The 22869-nt window shown below is 38.9% G+C and overlaps 1 protein-coding gene and 1 non-coding gene across 3 annotated transcripts in view; one reads left to right on the plus strand and one right to left on the minus strand.

The window, feature by feature from the left end:
• Positions 1-22869, minus strand: part of SPATS2 (spermatogenesis associated serine rich 2) — a 98058-nt gene that overhangs the window by 54162 nt on the left and 21027 nt on the right. The window contains exon 2 of one of the 2 annotated variants that reach the window (XM_054719106.1): positions 6945-7200. The exons of the other annotated variant lie outside the window; for it this stretch is intronic. Coding sequence (XP_054575081.1) covers positions 6945-6969 — 25 coding nt within the window. The 5' untranslated portion in view covers positions 6970-7200. The remainder of the gene's footprint in view (positions 1-6944; positions 7201-22869) is intronic. 2 annotated transcript variants of the gene reach the window in all.
• LOC114229808 (U6 spliceosomal RNA) lies at positions 22384-22490 on the plus strand. Its single transcript, XR_003615729.1, has one exon. It is a non-coding gene; the product is annotated as a U6 spliceosomal RNA (small nuclear RNA).

The following is a 22869-nucleotide window of genomic DNA, read 5'->3' on the forward strand; positions in this document are numbered from 1 at the left end:
AATCTATTAGCTTCTTCTTTCTTAAATTGACTTATGGATCAATAACCTATTTTAATTATAAATATTTCTATTTCCAAATAGTTGTTTTAATTATCACAAGGTGAATCCTAGCTTCTTTTTCTTTTTTAAGAATATATTTTTCTTGATTTCAGAGAAGAAGGAAGAGGGAGAGAAATAGAAACATCAATGATGAGAGAGAATCATTGATTGGCTGCCTGACCCACACTGGGGATAGAGCCCGCAACCCGGGCATGTGCCCTGACCAGGACTTGAACCGTGACCTCCTGGTTCACAGGTCGATGCTCAACAACTGAGCCACACCGGCCAGGCAAACCTTAGCTTTTAAGTGTTATACTTGTGAAGGTAGGAAACTCGCTACACTTAAATAACACACTTATTTAAGCCCATTCTGTTCTAAGGAAATATCTTCTCTTTAAATAATTTTATTGTGAAATATAACATTTACAGTGCATACACACATAAAGTATCTCAGCTTGCTAATTTAGCACGAAATAAATACCCAAATACTACTAATCAGGCTAAGAAAGAAAACATTTCTAGTACCCCAGAAGTCTCCTCATGTGCCCCGGTCCTTTAGCTCCTCCCATTCACCAAAGGTAACTAAACTTCCTTTCTTTATAGTTGCTATCAACTAAAAACACATAGCTAAGTATTATGGCATAGCTTTGCTTTTGTCTAAAAAGGACTAACTCCACATGTATTTAATTTTGATGCATGGCTTGTTTTGTTCAACATTGTGTTTGTAAAATTCATGCATGTTCTTATAAGTAAATAATTTGTTCATTTTTCTTGCTTAATAATATTTCATTGTATGATTATGCCATTGTTTATTCTGATAGTGGGAAACTGGGTTGCTTCTAGTTTCTGGCCAATACAAATAACGCTGTTTTGAATACTCTTGTACAATCTCCTCACATAACTGGGAATGTCTTTCTACCAAATATACCCAGAAATACAACCCAGTCATAGGGTATGTATATCTTCAACTTTAGTACATAATGTCAAACAATTTTTCAAAATACCAATTTAAACTTCCACTAGCAGTTTTTTAAAAGTTTCTATTGCTCCAAATACTCTCTTGGTATTATTAATCTTTTTTTTTTTTTATTCTCACCCGAAGACATGCTCATTGATGTTTTTAGAGAGGGGGGAAAGCGGGGGGAGAATGAGAGAGAGGGGGAGAGAGATAGAAGAATTGATGTGAGAGAGAAACAGCAATCGGTTGCCTCTCACATTGTCCTGATTGGCAGGGACAGGGATAGAGCCCACACATAGGTATGCATGTGACTGGGAATCAAACCTGCAACCTTTTGGTGCACCAGACACTCCAACCAACTGAGCCACATCCCATTATCATTTCAATTTGCATTTCACTCATTTCTAAAGAGACTGTGTGCCTCCCTGGCTGGTGTTGCTCAGTGGTTAAATGTTGGCCCTCACACCCAAAGGGTCATGGGCTCAATTCCTAATCAAGGGCATGTACCTAGCTTGCAGGTTTGATCCCCAGGCCCAATAGGGGGCACATGTGGGAGGCATCCAATTGATGTGTCTCTCTCACATCCATGTTTTTCTCTCCCCCCCTACCCCTTCCACTCTAAAAATCAATGGAAAAAATATCCTCAGGTGAGGATTAACAACAACAAAAAATACTGAGTGCCTTTACATGTTATTAGCCATTTTGATATTCTTTTTTTCTGGGATGCCTACTATTGCCCAGAGTTAGAAGGCAGAATTATCTTTTTCTTACGTGTCTATAGTAGTTCCCTGTTCTTTAAAAATGATGCAAATTTCTTCTCCCATTCTCTTAACTGTGCCTTTTGATGAACAGAAGTTCTTAATTTTAATGTAATAATGCAGTGATATTCTTTTTCTTTCTGATTAGTGCTTTTTATGTCTATTTAAAAAGTCCCTGAGCCATGGCCAGGTGGCTCAAGCATCATCCCGTACTCCAAAAAGTTGCGGGTTCAATTCCCGGTTAGGGCACATATCTAGGTTGCAGGTTCAACCCACAGTTGAGGTGCATACAGGAGGCAACAGATTGACATTTCTCTTCAACATTGATGTTTCTCTCCCTCTTGAAAAAAAAAAAAATCAGTAAAAACATATCCTCAGGTGAGGATTAAAAAAAAAAAGTCTTTCCCTGAGATGTCAGAAACTTGCTTCAAAATAATCCACTGGGGGGTGGCTAACCCAGAGTCTCAGCTTCTTGCCTTCTTTCCTGAACAACCTGAGCTTCAGCACCCACTCCAGCTTCTCCACAAACTACTGGACCCTGGACTCAGTGCAGTTGCCCAGTGACCAGGCCCGGGCAACCAGCAGCACAGTCAGCATCTATCAGGTATGAAGGTGGCAGGGGCTCCTGGATCTCTGTGTCCCACTCCACCAGTATGTGGGACAGCTGAAGGTCTGGGGGCCTGCCTGCAGGGATGGTTGGGGTCTGTTGGGCATAGGGAGCATCCAGAGTGAGAAGACTATGCAATGCCTGAATGATGGCCTGGCCTCCTACCTCGAGAGGGTGAGAAGCCTGGAGATCAAATTCAGGAACACCTGGAGAAGAAGGGACCCCAGGTCAGAGACTGGGGTCATTATTTCCAAAGACCTCTGAGGACCTGAGGGCTCAGATTTTTTCAAAGTTCTGTGGACAAAGCCCACATTGTTCTGCTGACTGATGATGCCTGTCCTGCTGCTGCTGACTTCAGAGTCAAGTATGAGACAGAGCTGGTCATGCGCTAGTCTATGGAGAGTGACATCAATGGGCTCGATAAGGTCACTGATGACATCAATATCACTTGGCTGCAGCTGGTGATAGAGAGCAAGGCTTTCAAGGAGGACCTGCTCTTCATGAAGAAGAAGCACGAGGAGGAAGTAAATATTCTACCAAATCAGACTGCCAACTCTGTGTTGACCGGGAAGTCTCCCAAGTCTCAGGACCTCAGCAAGATCATGGCGGACATCTGGGCCCAGTATGACGAGCTGACTCTGAGGAAAGAAGGGGAGCTAGACAAGTACTGGACCCAGCTAGACAATTATTGGTCACAGAGGAGAGCACCTCACAGACTGCTGAGATAGGAGCTCCTGAGATAACACTCATGGGGCTGAGATGTACAGTCCAGTCCTTGGAGATTAACTTGGACTCCATGAAAAATCTGAAGGCCAGCTTGGAGAACAGCCTGTGGGAGGTGGAGATGAGCTATGCCATGCAGATGGAGCAGCTCAATGGGATCCTGCTGCAGCTGGAGTCAAAGCTGCCCCAGACCTGGGCAGAGGGAAAGTGCCAGGTCCAAGAGTACAAGGCCCTGCTGAACATCAAGGTCAAGCTGGAAGCTGAGATCGCCACCTACCACTGCCTGCTCGAAGAAGGGGAGGACTTCCATCTTGGTGATGGCCTGGACAACAGCAACTCCATGCAATCCATTCAAAAGACCACCAGCCGTAGGACTGTGGATAGCAAAGTGGTAGCTAAGGTCAATGACACCAAAGTTCTGGGGTACTCCTTGGCGGGGGGGTGGGAGGGTGAGGAGGGCAGAAGGCCAATAAAAAAGTTCAGAGATCCTTGAACATTAAAAATAATAATAGCCCTAGCCCATTTGGCTCAGTTGGATAGAGCGTCGGCCTGAGGACCAAAGAGCCCTGGGTTTGATTCTAGTCAAAGGCACGTACCTTGGTTGCAGGATCCTCCCCAGCTTGGGCCTGGTCGGGGCTCATGCAGGAGGCAACCAATTGATGTATTTCTCTCACATCAATGTTTCTCTCTGTCTTTCCCTTTCTCTTCAACTCTCCCTAAAAATAAATGGAGGGCCCTAACAGGTTTGGCTCGGTGGATAGAGTGTCAGCCTGTGGACTCAAGGGTCCCAGGTTCGATTCCGGTCAAGGGCATGTACCTTGGTTGCGGGCACATACCCAGTGGGGGATGTGTAGGAGGCAGCTGATTGATGTTTCTAACTCTCTATCTCTCTCCCTTCCTCTCTGTAAAAAATCAATAAAATATATATAAAAAAATAAATAAATAAAAATAAATGGAGGGATATCCTCGGATGAGGATTTACAAACAAACAAAAATAATAATAACAATAATCCACTGGGGGTTAAAGTATGCACAAAAAAGACTGGCCATGTATTGTTAATTACTGGACCTGGATTATGGTTATTGGTGAGTGCACCATACTATTCTATTTTTTTAAAATATATTTTATTGATTTTTTACAGAGAGGAAGGGAGAGGGATAGAGAGTTAGAAACATCGATGAGAGAGAAATATCGATCAGCTGCCTGCACACCTCCTACTGGGGATGTGCCCGCAACCAAGGTACATGCCCTTGACCAGAATCAAACCTGGGACCCTTCAGTCTGCAGGCCGACGCTCTATTCACTGAGACAAACCAGTCAGGGCCATACTATTCTATTTTTGATAAGCTTAAAATTTCAATAGCCCGGCTGGTATGACTCACTGATTGAGCATCATCCTGTGCACCAAGAGGTCACCAGTTAGATTCCCAGTCAGGGCACATGCCCAGGCTCGATCCCCGGTGGGGGCCGATTGATGTTTCTCTCTCTCTCTCTCTCCTTCTTCTTTCCTCTCTCTCTGAAAGTAAAAAAACAACAAATTTTTTAAATGTCAATAATAAACTTAAAAAATAAATGTTATTTAAAACTTCTGGAACGAATAATGATTATATCAACTTTGCAGGATACAAGGTTAATATACAAAACTCCATCACTGTAACAGCAATGAATATGTGGAATTTAAAATAAAAAACACAATACCATTTTCTTTAACACCCCAAAAATACTTGGGTATAAATCTAACAAAGTATGCATAAGACCTATATGAGGAAAACTACAAAACTCTGAAGAAAGAAAAGAACTAAATAAATAGAATGACATTCTATGTTTGTGAATAGGAAGATTCAATATTATCAAGATGTCAGTTCTTGCCAACTTGGTATGTAGATTAAAAGCAATCCCAAACCCAGCTAGTGTGGTTTATGATTGAGCACTGACCTATGAATTAGGAGCTCACTGATTCCTGGTCAGGGCACATGCCCTGGTTGTGGGCTTGATCCCCAGTAGGGGGCATGCAGGAGACAGCCAATCAATGATTCTCTCTCATCACTGATGTTTCTCTCTTTCTTCCTCTCTGAAATTACACACACACACACACCAGCTATTTAAAAGCCTAAGCGACCGTCTGACCGTTAGATCAGTAGCTATGATGCACACTGACCACCAGGGGGCAGACGCTCGATGCAGGAGCTGCGGGTCTCGGGTGCGTCACCAGGAGCCAGAGAGGAAGGAGGTAGATTCCAGTGTGGATTCCAGTGTGCGTCACCCAAGAACCACCCTCTCACAATCCGGGACCCCTCGAGGGATGTCAGAGAGCCGATTTCGGCCCAATCCCTGCAGGCCAGGCCGAGGGACCCCACCGTTTGCATGAATCCATGCATCGGGTCTCGAGTATATTTAATATATAGTAAAAGCAATCCCAATCAAAATCCCCAGTAATTTATTTTGTGGATATTGACAAACTGGTTCTCAAGTTAATATGGAAAGACAAAAGATCCAGAATAGCTAACATAATACTGAAGGAGAATGATGTTGAAGAACTGATGTTACCTGATTTCAAGAATACTATAAAGCTATAGTAATCAAGACATTTTTATAACTCTAGCAAAACACAGACATGAAATAAAGACTAGGTTTTTAGAGGTCAAAGCAATCTGCTAAAGTTAACTCTTTAGGAAAAATTAAATGCTAACCTTTTATTTTAAAGTTTGGAATCCTATTTTTACTATAATGTTTCTCATTTGCAGAAGGAAAACAGATATCAGTGTTTCAAGCATAACTGGGGGAAAAGCAAACTGAATTATGATGAAATTAAAGTCTGAAGAAGAAAGAAAAAGGTTATAAAAACTTTTCAGTTGATGAATCCCATTCCATAGAACAGTTCAGCTTCTTTAGGAATCTAAACAGTTCCTTAGAGCCCAGATTTTCTTGATATTGATTTACTATACAATGAAACAACAGTTCTCAAGACCAAAAGGAGCTTTGATATATTGTTCTTATAATGAGGTTTTTAACTGCAATGTCAGAATTAAGTTTAAAAGCATTTTTTTTTCATATTTAATGTGAGATCTGTATCTACAGCTTTGTTTTCAATTAAAGAACATTAAGTTGGAAATTAAATTGAATGAGGGGGAGGGAAGGTAGAATAGCTATGGTCATTCCCTTAATAAATATATTCCAGTTGTGAGTTCTAGTGCTATTGTTAAATTTGTCCCTTAACCTTTTTGGAGCTATTCTAGGAAATGGAAAAGTGATTTTATACAGTCCTGTTGTGCTTCCCCTACTTATAACTATTCTTGATATTTCTTGACTCTTTGCACCTTATATTTTACTTTTGACAAGAAACTAGAGTAATGATCCCAGAAGAAAAGCTAAAGAACGAATCAAAATCTAGAAGCATTTTCTCTTGTTTCATTGCCTATCTCCAATGAAACATCAAATCAAAGGATACAGAATATCCTGCAGTAAATTATCTCCTAGCATTTCCCCTAACATATGTTCACTCTCCAAAAAGTACATTTTCAAGAGGCATTTGGCTATCCTGCAAGTATACTCCAATTTATTAGGTTTTTAAGATAAAAGCAACTGTTATATGAATTCCAAAGTAGTAATACACGAAGCTGTAAAATAATATCTACAGATACTTAGTTAATGAGATAACAGATAAAGTTATGAATGTTCTGTACTCTTCTAAAATTAATTTGTCATGATAAAAGTTGTAACTAACAGTAGTACTGTACAGAGGGAAAGTAAAACCATTCAAAACATATTAAGAGAATGTTTTTTGAAAATACAGATATAAATGGTGATCATTACTCCACAACTATGCTTTTAATAATTTATGCCCATATATACTCTTACCCTTCTGGTTTTGTTTCCTAGACATTGCAATTTCTTTTATCTCAAAAGATATAGAAGAAAAGAATTCTTTTGCCTTGTCTGGGTTCTGATTGTAGTTATCTCTGATTTAAAGGTAGGCAAGAGAAGTCTGCAGTTGGAAGTGTTAAATACAAAATCCTGGTCATTTGAAATTCTGCTAACTGGTGATCTCCTTTCCTTCTATTATCTTCTTGTCAGGAAATATCATTGCAGACATTCATGTCTCTCCAGGATGATTCTAGAGGGAGGAAAAATACACATATTTACAGTTATAGTAATAGCTATTTGTACAAAATTTCTAAGAGATATCCACAGGTTTTGTTTTGTATTTTTTCTAAACAAAACTAGTGATTAGAGGAAAAGTACTCTAAAAAATCTATACATATAAAAGCCTAATATGCAAAGTGTCCCCTAGGGAGTTTGACCAACTAGTTCGATCGCTCGCTATGATGTGCTCTGACCACCAGGGACCCTACCCATATATGAATTTTGTGAACTGGGCCTCTAGTATGGCTATTTGCTCTTTTAGAAACTTTAATCTTAGAATCAAACCATCTTCTTATTTCAGAAAGCATGTTCTCTTAGTCATCTTATATTTTGTATCTATCTCAAAAATATTATCCCAATCTCTGCTTCACAAACGAAAATATTATCTCATCACTCCCTAAGATCTTCCTTGCTACCTGCTCTTCCTGTCCAAATCAAGGGTCTTTTTTCTTTCTTTAGAATTTCCTATTTCTAACCTCTCCTCAGGTTTCCCAGCTCAAATACAGCTGCAAGAAACTTGGGGTTCGGGGTGAATGGGAAGCACACAAAGGAATTTTATTTTATTTTTTAAATATATTATTATTGATTTCAGAGAGGAAGGGAGAGGGAGAGAGAGGTGGAAACATCAATAAGAGAGAATCGTTGATTGGCTGCCTCCTGCATACTCCCTACTGGGGATCAAGCCCAAAGTCTGGGCATGTGCCCTTGACCAGAATCGAACCCGGGACCCTTCAGTCCACAGGCCGACGCTCTATCCACTGAGCTAAACCAGCCAGGGCCACAAAGGAATTTTAATAAGGAAAACCAAAACATCAAAATTTGGACTAGTCCATACTGCAGGAAGCATCTATCTATAATAATAAAAGCAAAATATGCTAATTAGACTGGACAGCCGGACGACCTTCCAGATGAAGCCAGGGCTGTGAGGACCAAGGCAAGCCACCGCGGCTGCAAAGGCCGAGCCCCTTGCACGAATTTCATGCATCAGACCTCTAGTAAATTATAAAGATACAAATGCTGCCCTAACCAGTGGATAGAGTGTCGGCCTGCGGACTAAAGGGTCCCAGGTTCGGTTCCGGTCAAGGGCATGTGCCTTGGTTGAGGGCACATCCCCAGTGGGGGGGGTGCAGGAGGCAGCTGATCAGTGTTTCTCTCTCTTCGATGTTTCTAACTCTCTATCCTCTTCCTCTCTGTAAAAAATCAATAAAACATATTCTTTAAAAAAAAGATACAAATGCTATTTTTTCCACATTACTGAACATTTTAAAAATACATGCCTAAGATTTCTGGGTTTAAAAAGCATGATAAGGATTACAGAACTTATACGTGGCACCTGGCAGAAAAAAACATATCATAAAACGCAACCCAAGAATAAAAGAAAATAAAAGTAACCTTATATGAAATACTTTCCAATGTGGAAGGAGAATGAAGGGATGAGTAGATAGCCTGGGGAAAGTTTTTTTTTTAATCCATCAAGAGCAAGAGCCTTGCCTTAGTGGGTTTGGTTCAGTGGATAGAGTCAGTCCTCAGACTGAAGGGTCCTGGGTTTGATTCTGGTCAAGGGCATGTATCTCAGTTGCAGGCTTGATCCCTGGCCCAGGTCGGGGGCGAGTGCGGAAGGCAACCAATCAATGTTTCTCTTTTTGTCTCTCCCTCTCTCTTCTACTCTCTAAAAATCAATGAAAAAACATCCTCGGTTGATAATTAACAAAAATAGAATAAAGCCCTGGCCGGTTTGGCTCAGTGGACAGAGAGAGTGCCGGCCTGTGGACTGAAGGGTCCCAGGTTTGATTCTGGTCAAGGGCACGAAACTAGGTTGCAGGCTCCTCCCAGGCCTGGGCCCTGGTCGGAGCACGTACAGAAGGCAATGAATTGATGTGTTTTTCTCACATCGATGTCTCTCTGTCTTTCCCTCTCTCTTCCACTCTCTCTAAAAATCAATGGAAAAATACCCTCAGTTGAAGATTAAAAAAAAATACAAAAAACTTTAAAAATAAAAAGAGAGAGTAAGAGCCTTGTCCTGGCCAGTATGGTAAAGTGGTTAGAGCATGGTCCTGTATAATTTTATTAACCAACTTCACCCCAATATATTCAATTAAAAATAAATAAATAAACTGTCCTCAATTGAAGTGTGGTAAGACACATAAATAAGCTTAGGGCAAATTAAAAAATCCAGGAGGAGCTTATACTCATTGTTTCAAGTAACTAAGAGCTCTCACTCCACTTAGAAAAACTGTAATTGGAAGTTTCAAGCAATGCATCACAGGATGTAATTAATGCCAAAAAGATGAAGAACTCTAATCAGCAGGCGCATACTTAATACATCATAAGGTTGGTGAATGAATGTATATTTATTTGTTTTAAGCTGAAATAAAATGCTTATGGTGTGTATGTATCATTTTAATCTCCTGCTTTAACCAACCTTTTCAATTAACAATAAATTATATAAGATAGAATAGCAATAGATAAAAAGACTTCTACTATAATCAAAGAAAACTTGTAACAACTTTTGGCAAATTAATACTATCTACTAGACAGCTAAAGCAAAAATATTAACTATTAAGGCTACTTGTTAAAATGACTAAAGAGAAATCAATTGATCAAAGCTGGAACTGCTGTTTTTAAAAGAATATACCTTTGGTGCCATATTAGTTACCATTAACCAAAGGCAGCATGGTTATTACCCTATCGTGGCATAATCTGGTTAAAACAATGGAGGTCTTAGAAGAAGACAGCTGCTAAAAGGCCTACATGGGGTTCAAGAACCAAGGTCTGAGTATCACTGAACTGGGAAAAGAATGGTCTGAGTTCTCTTGATAGGAAAAACAGAAAAGATACTTTAGCTAAAAAATTTTCCTTGAGACAGTTAAACTTTCTCTAAAACAACGTATATTAAATTTCTTTCCAGAATCTGATACAAACCATGGGCTTCTCAAAAAAACAACAACAACAAAAACACACACCAAAACTCACATTATACAAAAGCATCCAGTTAGACTGAATTTAGGTATAATAGTTTCTTATCAGATTTCTTCTTTTCTTCTTATTATTATTTTTTAAACACAATTACTTTATTGATTTCTTACAATCAAATACTGCCAACTAGCATTACTTCCACTCATGCATCATTAAAAACAAAAGGATTATTTCCTTGGTATTTTCAAATGATGCATTATACAATAAACAAAAAAAGTTGGAACTTAAAATGCACCCTGATTAATTATGTAAACTGGTAATTTTTTTAAAAAAGCATAACTAATAATTTGGTTCTTCATAAAATGGAAATTTAAATATTTCTCCTGATAGTCTTGAGGTTATCATTATGTTATGAGTAGTGCAAAGTGTGGCACACGCATTTCATCTAGAAAGGTGTCTTACACACCTTATTGAACAAATGAAATGTGCATAACAAAATGCATACAGTCAATGCATGATAGAAAGCATGTTTCAAATACAAGGCAGCCTCCCAGGCCACCATATTATTTGTTTTGCATTATCATTTATGGCATTACAGAATAATTACACATAACATACTTTTATACATTTTTAACCCTGAAGAAAAACAATTGTTGCTTCAAGCAACAATTGTTTTTCTTCTTTTCTTTTTAAATCCTTATCCAAGGACATTTTTTCCATTGATTTCCAGAGAGAGTAGAAGAGAGGGAGAAAGGGAAGGAGGGAGGGAGGGAAGGAGACATGGAAGTGAGAGAGACACATCAATTAGTTGCCTCCAGCACTTGCCCCTACCCGGGCTGGGGAACCTGCAACCCAGATACGTGCCCTTGACCGGAAATTGAACCCGTGACCCTGACACTCCAACCACTGAGCCAAACCAGTTAGGGCTCTTCTTTTCTTTTTTTAAGTTTTGTTTTGTTTCTGTTTTTATTTTAATCTTCACCAAAGGGTATGTTTTTATTGATTTAAGAGAGAGAGAGAGAGAGAGAGAGAGAGAGAGAGAGAGACATCGATGTGAAAGAGAAACATCGATCAGTTGCCTCCTGTAGGTGCTCCGACTAGGGATCAAACCTGCAATCTAGGTATGCACCCTGACTGGGAATCGAACCCGCAACCTTTTGGTGTATGGGACAATGCTTCAACCAATTGAGCCACCCAGCCAGGGCTCTTATCAGATTTCTTTAAATCCAATGATTGAAAGTATTAGATAGCTCTCAGTGATAGTCTATATATATATATATATATATATATATATATATATATATATATGCTATTGATTTCAGAGAGGAAGGGAGAGGGAGAGAAAGATAGAAACATCAATGATGAGAATCATTGTTCGGCTGCCTCTAGCACGCCCACCACTGGGGATTGAGCCCGCAACCTTGGTTATGTGCCCTTGACTGGAATCGAACTTGGAACCCTTCAGTCCACAGGCTGATTCTCTATCTACTGAGTCAAACCAGCTAGAGCTCAGTGATAGTCTTTTAAAGCTTCTATTTCATTCATTATCCAACTAATATTCATTGAATGCCTACCACTAGTACATTCTAAACTTTATGGGAGATTGAGTGGGAGAGTGCTGCTGTTTCAGATTCAGGGGAGAATTACAGTATATCAGAATGCAGTTTACTGTAAGAGCAGGTGATGAAAAAGTGGAGGCCAAACCCCTTAACTACTCAATTGAGAAGTTTGGCAATAAAGAAATGAAAGAAATAGGGTATCAGCCAGTGTCCTATCAAGGCAAAATGAAAAGGTAAGTTTTACCCCAAAATAGGGAACACTTTTTCAAAACAGTAAAAGAAAGCCCTGGCTGGTTTGGCTCAGTTGGTTGGGTGTAATCCTGTGCACCAGGAGGTTGCCAGTTCGCTTCCCTGTCAAGGGTACATGCCCCGGTTTCGGGCTCAATCCCTGGTGGGTGGCATGGAGGAGGTAGTCTTACAGAACTTACTACCTAACCATTTGAAGCTACAGTTTAACTATTTGTCCAAACTTCAAACACTAATCTGAGGAAGTGTTCTAATGCTGATTAAAATACCAGAAAACATCCACTTAAGAATAACTTGATTGTCTTTTATTTTAAAAACTTATTTTATTTACAAGGAATAACAGTAAGACCCTAAGACTAACAGACATTGCCTTGTTGTAAAAAACCAGAATACAGACCCATTTTTTTGTCCTTTTATGATGGAGAAAACTGTAAAAGACTTTGAAATGAACCAAAAAGATCACTGGGCATCTTCAATGAAAAAACTAATATTGTGGCCCGGTTAGCATGGCTCAGTGGTTGAGCGTTGACCTATGAACCAGAAAGCCATGGCTCAATCCCCAGTCAGGGCATATGCCCGGGTTGAGGGCTCAATTCCCAGTGTGGGGCATGCAGGAGGTAGCCGATGAATAATTCTCTCTCATCATTGATATTTCTCTCTCTTTCTTCCTCTCTGAAGTCAATAAAAATACCTATATTTTTAAATTGGCATTGTGTAATGTGCACCCTTCCTAGTTATCTGATTTTCTACAGGGTTTGTACCCTTTATGATCTTTGAGCTATTTTAGAAATGTAAGTTGTAGATAACTGAGAGCAATGCAAAGGATTCTTGTCTATACATAAGCAAACAGATTCTGTCCAGTGAAAGGAGGAATGATTTCCCACATGTCAAATGGAAAAAGCCAGTTTTGTGTCAACCTGTAAATACATTTCAGCATTCTTGATCCTAAATAAGAATGGTACTTTGAATTTTCCTTTGAACTACTTTTAACTTCTTACTGGTTCTCTTATTAATCAGTTTAGTAATATTTTTTAGATGTGTTCATCTCATGTTTGTATGAAAATCATGATTTTGCCTATTTAAAAATAAAAAAATCCTTTAACAATGAATTTCATACAACATGTAGTAAGTACCATGGAAAATGAAAATTTTAATGCAAAAGCTCAAGGGAAGAAAACATCCTTTTCCATTCATGTATATATTTAAGGAAGACCAAACAAAACTTTGTCTTATCTCTTTCCAGCTCTGAAATTTTTAAGATTCTTTAAAAGTCATAGTCATTGCTGAATCTGGTAATTCTTTTTTTTTTTTTTTTTTAAACACACACCATATTTTTATTGATTTTAGAGAGGAAGGGACAGGGGGAGAGAGATAGAAACACCAACAATGAGAATCACCGACCGGCCGCCCCCTGCACACCCCTATTGGGGATCAAGCCCGCAACCCAGGCATGCACCCTTGACTGAAATAGAACCCAGGACCTTTCAGTCCGCAGGCTGACGCTCTATCCACAGGTCAAATCAGCTAGGGCTGAAGCTGGTAGTTCTTGAAAGAGCCCATAACTAACATAAGAATTCTTTCAAATGATATTTCCAGCTGTTTTTTTCTGATGCTTAGTGTAAATAAAGCACTGTCTTAAGAACAGAAGCTTCATCATTTCAGACTTTGACTCTTTTATCTGAACTACTTTTGTTAATTACACTCACCAAAAATATAGATGGTACATTTTTAGACCAAACTAAAAATATACATTTGGCAAACGCTTTTTATGATCCAAAGATTTTTTGCCAGTAACATTTGTACAATCCCCAAAATATTAAATACATCTGTTACTTTCAAAATAATAGCTGTCTTTTCAAAATAATATTTTCAAAATATTGTATGTCAGTTGAAAAGATAGAATAATTAAATATTTTTTAACAAACTAACTTGATTCAATATATACATACAGCTTAAAGAAGCCCAAACCAGAAGTCAATATACAAACTCAACATTAAATCAGCAGCATATATTTTATTTTATTATTTTTTGTTGTTAATCTTCACTGGAGAATATTTTTACCATTGATTTTTAGGGAGAGTGGATGGGAGGGGGGAGGAGGAGAGGAGAGAAACATCGATTGGTTGCCTTCTGCACGCACTCCAACCTGCAACCCTTGACTGGAAATCGAACCCATGACCCTTGGTGCACAGGCTAACTTCTAACCACTAAACCACACCAATCAGAGCTCAACAACATATTTTAAATTCACTAATACATGGGAGAGAGCACATCAACATGTGTTTAGGTCTTCTGACTTTCTAAACCCCCAAAACAAAATATTTCTAATACCAGTCTCTATGGAATTACTGTTTTCACAAAGCAGCTTTTTCCCTCTCCTCTCTCAAGATCAAATTACTCCACCAACACTCTAAGGAAAGAAAGAATAAAATCAAGTTGCACCAAAAACCTTTACACTCAGCATTCATTCAGATCCTTCCAAACCATTTTCATGGCTTATAACATGCCAGAAAAATATTGCTCTAGCAGGTAATTACTTTGTCCAAAAATGAACAGAGCAACTTTAGACTTGAAATAATCTGCTATCCATGTCATTCATAAATTCATGCTACTATAATTCTTTAAATGGGGAACATCTGGCCCGTGGGCCGTATAAGACCCTCAAAATCATTTTTTTTGGTCTGGCCCTGCCAAGGCATTGGGATGAGTTAAATGTTTGACCAAATATAGCAGCTAATTTTTAACTTGATAATTTTGTATGGCCCTTGGCAGAAATAAGGTGCTTTAAATGAATACATAATGCATGCAACATACCATGCATTGAATATTCTAAAAAATAAGTTTTCATCTAGGTGAAATCAGTTAAATAATATTAGCAGACTTAAAAGCATGAAAAATTAACTCTTCCTTCACCCACCTCTACTGCCTCCAAACCAACTGTGTGTCAACTGGAAGGAAAGAGAAAAGAAAATGCAGATAATGAACTTTCAATAGTTTCAGAGATTTTGTTTGTTTCGTTTGTTTTCTCTTTTGGGATGGAAGCACCATCATGCCTACTCTCATACAAAAGGAAAAAGAATGTCAAGTCCAAAGCTCCCAGCCCTCTCTCTACTGAAGAAAAGAGGCATTTGTTACTGTGAAGTCTCTTTCCACAGCTCTTGACATCTTGACAAATCCATTCTGGAACATTAAATGAAGGGAATTTATCTCCTACCTCCACCCCCACCAACAAGAAAGAGAAAGCCTATCCTAACAACCAAGATCCACTACATTCCAGCTTCCAAAACTTTTTTATATTGGAGCTGGGGAGCAGGGAGACATTTTATGTTTTAAAACATATTTGCAATTCTTTGATCCTACTCCCATCAAAAGACAGTCAAATTCTCCTTCCCATAAAGAGAATGAAGCAGAAGTGACACTGAGCAACCTCAGAAATTAGGTCATAAAAGCTGAGAAAACTCATGTCTGGTTCTCTCCCAGGACAGGCAACCTGGAGCGAGCCTGAATCACCATATAAGATATCTACATTCTCTAAAGGCCTCGTGCTAGAGAGACTATGGACCAGGCCTCATAGAGAATTACTAGTAGATGGCTGAGGAGGGCCAGCTGTTTGAGTCCTCCCAGCTCAGCCATCAGACATGTGAATGAGGAGTCATCTCCAGGCCCAGCTACCAGCTGACTCCAACTGCATTAAGAGACTTCGGTGAGGAAGCCTTTTAAATGATTCCATCCCCAGTTATAATCTGATTGTATTCTCATAAGAAACACTGAGACATGACTGCCTAGCGAAGCCTAAACTCCAGAACCATAAAAGATAAGAAGTGTTATTTTACATCACTAAATTTGGCATGTTATGTTACACAGCAATAGATAGCCAAAACAGATTTTAGTAATTAAATTGTTTGGCTTTGGGACTGAATGGCAGGAGAAGGCAAGAAGGGCCTTGAAAGTGTTAGTGAAAGCCTGAAGGTTTTGTTTGTTTTTAATATATTTTTATTGATTTCAGAGAGGAAGGGAAGGGGAAAGAGAGATAGAAACATCTATGATGAGAGAGAATCACTGATCAGCTGTCTCCTGCACACCCCACACTGGTGATCAAGCCTCCAACCCGCGAATATGCCCTGACTGGGAATCAAACTGTGACTTCCTGCCTTATAGGTCGATGCTCAACCACTGAGCCATGCCCGCTGGGCCTGACGGGTCTTAAAGACAATGTTAGGAAAAGCCTCAAGGGAGATGTCAATAATGATTTCAAAACAGCCAACTACAATCTACTGGTGAAATTCAACCTGCTGCCTGTTTTTGTAAATAAAGTTTTATTGGAACGCAGTCATCCCCATTTACTTACTGTCTGTGGTTGCTTTCTCCTATAACAGTAGAATTGAGCAGGTGTGCCAGAAATCATATGGCCCAAAAAACCTAAAATATTAATTATCTTGCCCTTGACAGAAAAAGGTTACTGATTCTTGCCTTAAAAGAAAGTGTTATTGGAAGCTGAAGAAAAGAAGAATCTTACTAGATAATGGTGTAAAGTTTAGTAAAGCTGTCACCTGCAGTAATGTAGAAAACAAAAAATATAACAAATGAAATTATTAATCTGGGTAAGAATATTTCCAGAATGTCAAAAGTATCAACCAGTTGGTTTTGTTGTTATTGTTGTTGAGCTATGTACATAAAATACAGGTAGAGAGAAATAAGAAAAAAATTATACAATTTTCAAGCAGAATATAGAGAAAATATAAAATAAAGGACTTATTAGGTCCAAAAAAAACCCGTTTCTTATTTCCATAGCCCCCATATAACAAAATGTTTCTCAAATTAAGAAACACCCCTGGACAAAGGTCAAATCCAAGGCAGGGAAACCAGATTAAACTTTTGGCCCTTGACTGTGTGGCTCAGTTGGTTGGGCATCGTCCTGTGCACTAAAAGGTTGCTGGTTTGATTCCTAAATTGTGGGCTCAATCCCCAGTAGGGGGTGTTTTGATCTCTCTCTCTCTCCCCCACTTCTAAGAAAAATCAATAAAATATCTAATAAAAAAATTAAGCTTTTGTTTAGACTAAAGATTGGAAAACTTTTTCTATAAAAGGTCATATAAATATTTTAGGCTTTAAGGGCCAATACAGTGTCTGGTGAACATTTTTTTTTTTACAACCCTTTAAACACAAATGTAAAAACAAATGTAGCTTATTGGCCATAGTTTGCCTACCCCTAATTTAGACTCCAAAGAGATTTAAGGTGATGCCTTATAGATACTTTCAAACAAAAGGCTTTCTAAGTATCTTAAAGGTGTTGCCCTACAAAAGTCTTAAAGGTAGCTGATAGGGTTCAGGAAAACACTACCCCAAAATATGGCATTTTGGCATACTGAATATTTTAAGCTGAAGGAACTTGAGCAAATGGCAGAAGCAGGAAGGTCATTCGGTCCTTCCCCTGCCCTTCTCCCCTAAAGCAAGTAATAAAATCATGAGAAACATGTCCTCCCTATAACCAGAGGAAAGGAATACCCTTATCTACAAATACAAAGTGACACAGAGAAGAATCCTAACAAACAGACCTTGCCAAATTTCCCCAGTTTATACACTTAATTCATACTCCTTAACCTATCACATTCCTTCACGACTGTCCACTCTTCATCAAACACAGCATGAACATACTTAAGTTTAAACATTCTGTTCAGGTCTTCAGTTACTTATGAAAGCTCTATGACATGTAAAACATATAAATAAATATGTATACTTTCTCCTCTTAATCTGTCTTTGTCAGTTTAATTTTCAGACCCATCCATGGACCTAAGAGGTTCAAGGAAAACTTTTTCCTCCTCTACAGAGCCTAAAGTAGAAAGAAAAGGACTTATATCAATGTGTCTAATAGAGTAAACGCATCAATAAGATTCAGATAATTTTATACTCAGAAACATTGTCATCTTGAACTAAAAAGAACAGAAACAGTACAAAATGAAAAGAGGCTTTTGCCCCCCCCCCCCCGCCCCGCACCCCCCCACACACACATACACACACTCAAACCTCTCTGACCAGGAAATAGGCTAAGAAAACCACAGAGCTGCAAACACTAGATACATTTTATGGAAAAGAATAATTCAGGGGCAAAACTAAAAGCTGTGGAGAATGGTTCCTAGGCAGTAGGACTGATCACAGAACTGGTAATATGTGCCTGGCTGAATTTCAGAACTGCTTTGAACAGTGACTAGGGTGTTCCTTAACATCTGTATTTTTGAACAGGAGTGTCTATAGTGATTATCTTATGCCTGTCCACTGTTGCATATTGGGTGGGCTGGATATAAGGGGAGATAACGTGACTCTTTAGTTCACAGGTCTTTAAAATGAAAGCAACAGTACTCAAGAAGCTATACCCAAGAAACCATATCCAAACAGCCTTACCTGCACTTGGGCCTGATTTAGATGACAAGATCCTGAACCTCAAGCCTGAGCCTGATGCTGTAACTAGATAAGACTTTGGGGGCCTTGAAAAGCGGTGTGTTTTGAATGTAGGAGGAATGTAAATAATTTGTGGCCAGAGGGAAGACTGAAATGATTTTGAAATACAACTGCATATTTTTTACACGCCTCCCAGCAAGAAGTGGAGTCTAGTTCCCTTCCCTTTGAATATGGGTTGGACATAGTGACTTGTTTCTAATGAACAAAATGCAGTGGAAGTGACACTGACTCTGAATTTAGGTCATAAAAGACAATACAACAAGTCCCTTCTGGCTCCCTTACTCAGAACAAGTGCTTTTGGAGCCCTAAGCCTCTTCATGTAAGAAGTCTCTGGCTACTATGCAGTCCCTATGCTGGAGAGTCTACAAAGAAACAGTGAAAAATAAAGATGTTTAAAGAGCTCTGGCTATTCCAGTTCCTAGCTATTTGGACTTCCCTGCTCAAGTGCCAGACATGTGAGTCTGAAAGAAAGCCTTCGGGATAACTCCAGGCCCCAGGCGACTACAGGTGCATGACAGAACTTGTGCAAGAATAACTTAGCCTGAGCCAAGTCAACACCCAGAACCATAAGAGTTTTATGCCAAGTTTGGAGTGGTTTTGTTCCTCAGCAATAGACAACTGCAACAACATGCCTGGAGACCCTAGCCTGAAATGTTAGGTCAAACTTAGCTTGGCTTTCTATATTACCACAACCAAATAACATAAAACAATATCATTATGCTCACCCAGTTCCTTCATCCTCCAACTGAAATATTTGATTTGATCATGGTAAAAAGATATTTTTAAGACAGATTTAATTTAATTTTCACTATTGCAATGTGACAATTATTATATTTTAAATAGTATGCCAATCTAAGTGTCATTTAAAATCACCTATATTTATACACACACACACACAGTTAATGACTTGCTGCTTACTAGCATGATTTCACTTATTTACAAATATTTTTTAAATTATTGAATTATTTGAGACTGGAAGTCATACTACATACTCTGGAATAAAACACTAATTTATAGTGTTTTTGTTTTGTTTTGTTTTGTTTTTTAATCCTCACCCAAGGATATTTTTCCATTGATTTTTAGAGAAAGTGAAAGAGTGGGAAAGACAGAGAAAAATATCGATGTGCGAGAAACACATCGATTTGTTGCCTCCTGCGCGGGCCCTGACCAGGGCCCAGGCCAGGGAGGAGCCTGCAACTAAGGTATGTGCCCTTGACGGGACTCGAACCCAGGACCCTTTGGCCCACAGGCCAATGTTCTATCCACTGAGCCAAACCAGCTAGGGCTGTAGTGTTTTTGTTTGTTGATTTTTTTGTTGTTGTTGTTAATCCTCACCGGAGGATTTCCATTTTTCCATTGATATTTTTATAGAGAGTGAAAGGGGGGAGGGAAGGAGGGAGGGAGGGAGGGAGGGAGGGAGGGAGGGAGGGGGAGGGAGGGAGGGGGAGAGAGAGAGAGAGAGAGAGAAACACTGATGTGAGAGAGACATGATTGGTTACCTATTGCACGGGGCCAAGGATCAAACCTGCAACCAAGGTATGTGCCCATGACCATGTCCTAGACTTTGCCCTTGACCGGAATCGAACCCTGGAACCTTCAGTCCCCTTCAGTCCACAGTCAACATTCTATCCACTAAAGCCAAACCAACTAGGGCTAATTTGTAGTGTTTTTAACTGTGTATATATCTGCAGCAGAACTAGAATCATCATCACTAATATTTAATAACCTAAGCTCTCTTCATTTCTAAGGTCTCTTCGTTTTTAAACATCATGATCTAAGTTCAGAGAAAATAAATCTTTTACATCTGAAGATGTAGAATTCAATGTGTTTTAGATTACTGGCAAGGAACTTAATGTTCTAGCTGTCAGAAGAAAAAAAGAATTTGATATTCACAGATTATAAACATAGCTAAGCTCAACTTCTGTAGAGACACTGAAACACCTGAGCTGAAAACTAACTGGCAGAATGGCAGAAGGTACTCTGGAATAGGAAGAACAAGGAGGCCTGAAGTCAAGATAATACTCTGAAAATGGAATTACTTTATCCATTGTATAAGCATTTCCAACTACACATTTTGCTTGTTTGTTTTTGTTAATCCTCACCAGGGGGTATTTTTTCCATTGATTTTAGAGAGAGTAAAGAGAAAGAGAGAAACATTGATGTGAGGTACCTGTTCTTGACCAGGAATAGAACCCACCAGCCTTTGGTGGCCAGGGCTCAACTACACATTTTAAGGGGGGAAAAAAGCGTTAATCCTCTATGCCACCAAATAACTAAAACAAACATTATTTAGTAGCCATTTAATTAAACTTTTTTTACTCTTTCCTAGACTGTCAAATATTTGAATTTTTTTAGCCAGCCAGCAAGCAGTGAGAAGAAATAAAATATAATCATAATCAGTTTGAGAAGAAAATTTGAAGAACAAAATGCATTCTGCTTTGAACACTGAGTAATACCTATACTCAAATTTGGGTAACTAAAATAAAAGGTCCGTATGCAAAAATCTATTTAACCAATAATATGGCTGATTTGAAATATCAGTCTGGGTTCTGGGTTAGAGCAGCGAGCCATACAATACAAAGGTAGATAAAAAGGTTTTCTCTTGTTCAGAGGGTAAAAAGTTTAGGCCCTATACAAATTTTAAAATAAGTTAAGGTCACTCCCCACAGAGAATCCATTTACCTAATTCTTCATTCTCACAAAGTCCCAATCTTACAATAAAACTGACTTTGGATGGCTGCTGGACATAAAACTCTCCTTCATTATTTTCTTTGCCCAGCTAATTCCAGCTCATCTTTCAGGTCTCTGTTCAAATGTCACTAACTCCAGAATCTGCACTCTACCCTACCCCTATCTGAGACTAATCCAATGTTTTTACTATAGGCTTCTAAAGAACCCTCACTACTTCTATCATAGCATTCACATTAAATTTTAACTTCTTGTTTAATTGTCTTTCCTGCTAGATCAAACATGTCCAACGCAAAGGCTGACCTGAGTCAAATGAACAAGGTTTAAGTTTCTGTGGGCCGCAAAAAACAAAAGGGTCAATTTTCATAGAAACATAGATTTAGTTTGATAGACACATGCTGAATACAAAGGGCTGAAATAAATGAGTAATCATTAACATAAAATAATAGAACATTTTAATAAAAATTAATATTTTTTCTTGAACATTAATTTACCAGACACTGAATAACCGCACAAATTAATAAGCGTAACACAAATAAACCTATTTTCTTATTATCTGAAAGCGAAATATTTCCGGTTGCACACACCAAACAAGTCAGTACAAGACTAATGACATGGCAATCAGATGCTAAAATATTCTCTGCTAGTATTAGTGGAGAGAAATGGTGCGCCTGCGCGTAAGACACATAAGGGAAATGAATGCAACACAATTTTAGTAATCAGTCATTAGCGAACACTGTAGTTCATTATTAATAATTATGTACAACAAGATATTGTAAAAATTGTTACAAAATTTTTATTAATATGTTTCTTACATACCGTTATATTGGCTGGGCTGCAAAAATATTCATTGTGGGCCGCATGCGACCCGCGGGTTGCGAGTTTGATATGCTTGTAGCTAGATTGTAAATCCATGTAAGCAGAAACCTATCTAGTTTCTTAACATGATATCCTGAGGATCTAGCCCAGTGCCTGGCACATAGTAGGTACTAGTAAATATCCCTTGAAACGAATGACTCTCCCATCCAGCAACAGCTCTTTCAGGAACCTTGTCAGTATACAGGTCCTTGGGCAGGTTCCCTCGTTCCAAATAGTATTTTACTCTCCCCTCCCAGAACACAGTTCAAATTCTTTCCCTCTAACTCCTCTGTTTCCTTGGCCAGATTTAAGAAACCTGAAGCCAACTCTCCCTGCCCTGGCCAGGTAGCTCAGTTGGTTAGGGCATCATCCTGATACTCAAAGGTTGTGAGTTCAATCCGCAAACAGGGCACAAACAAGAATCAACCAATGTGCTTGCTTCGGCAGCACATATACTAAAATTGGAACGATACAGAGAAGATTAGCATGGCCCCTGCGCAAGGATGACATGCAAATTTGTGAAGCATTCCATATTTTTAAGAGGAAGAAGAAAAAGGTAAAGATAAAAAATATGAACAAAGTGACAACAAATACATATCTGTCAACAAGTGAATCTAAAAATCAAATGAATAAAAAATCTGATGAACAGAATAAACTGGTGAATGGAATAGAATCAGGGGCATGGAAATGGAACAGACTGACAATTCTCAGAGGAAAGGGGGGTGCGGGGGGGGGGTGCAGGAAGAGGTTAGACAAAGGTCTTATATGCATGTATGCATTACCTATGGACACAGACAATAGGGTGGCGAGGGCCTGGGAGTGGGTGGAAACCGGGTGGAGGGGAGCTATGGAAGGAAACGAGAGGGACATCTGTAATAATCTCAACAATAAAGAATCTGTAATAATCTCAACAGTAA

Source organism: Eptesicus fuscus, chromosome 7 (genome assembly GCF_027574615.1).
Source record: "Eptesicus fuscus isolate TK198812 chromosome 7, DD_ASM_mEF_20220401, whole genome shotgun sequence".
NCBI lineage: Eukaryota > Metazoa > Chordata > Mammalia > Chiroptera > Vespertilionidae > Eptesicus > Eptesicus fuscus.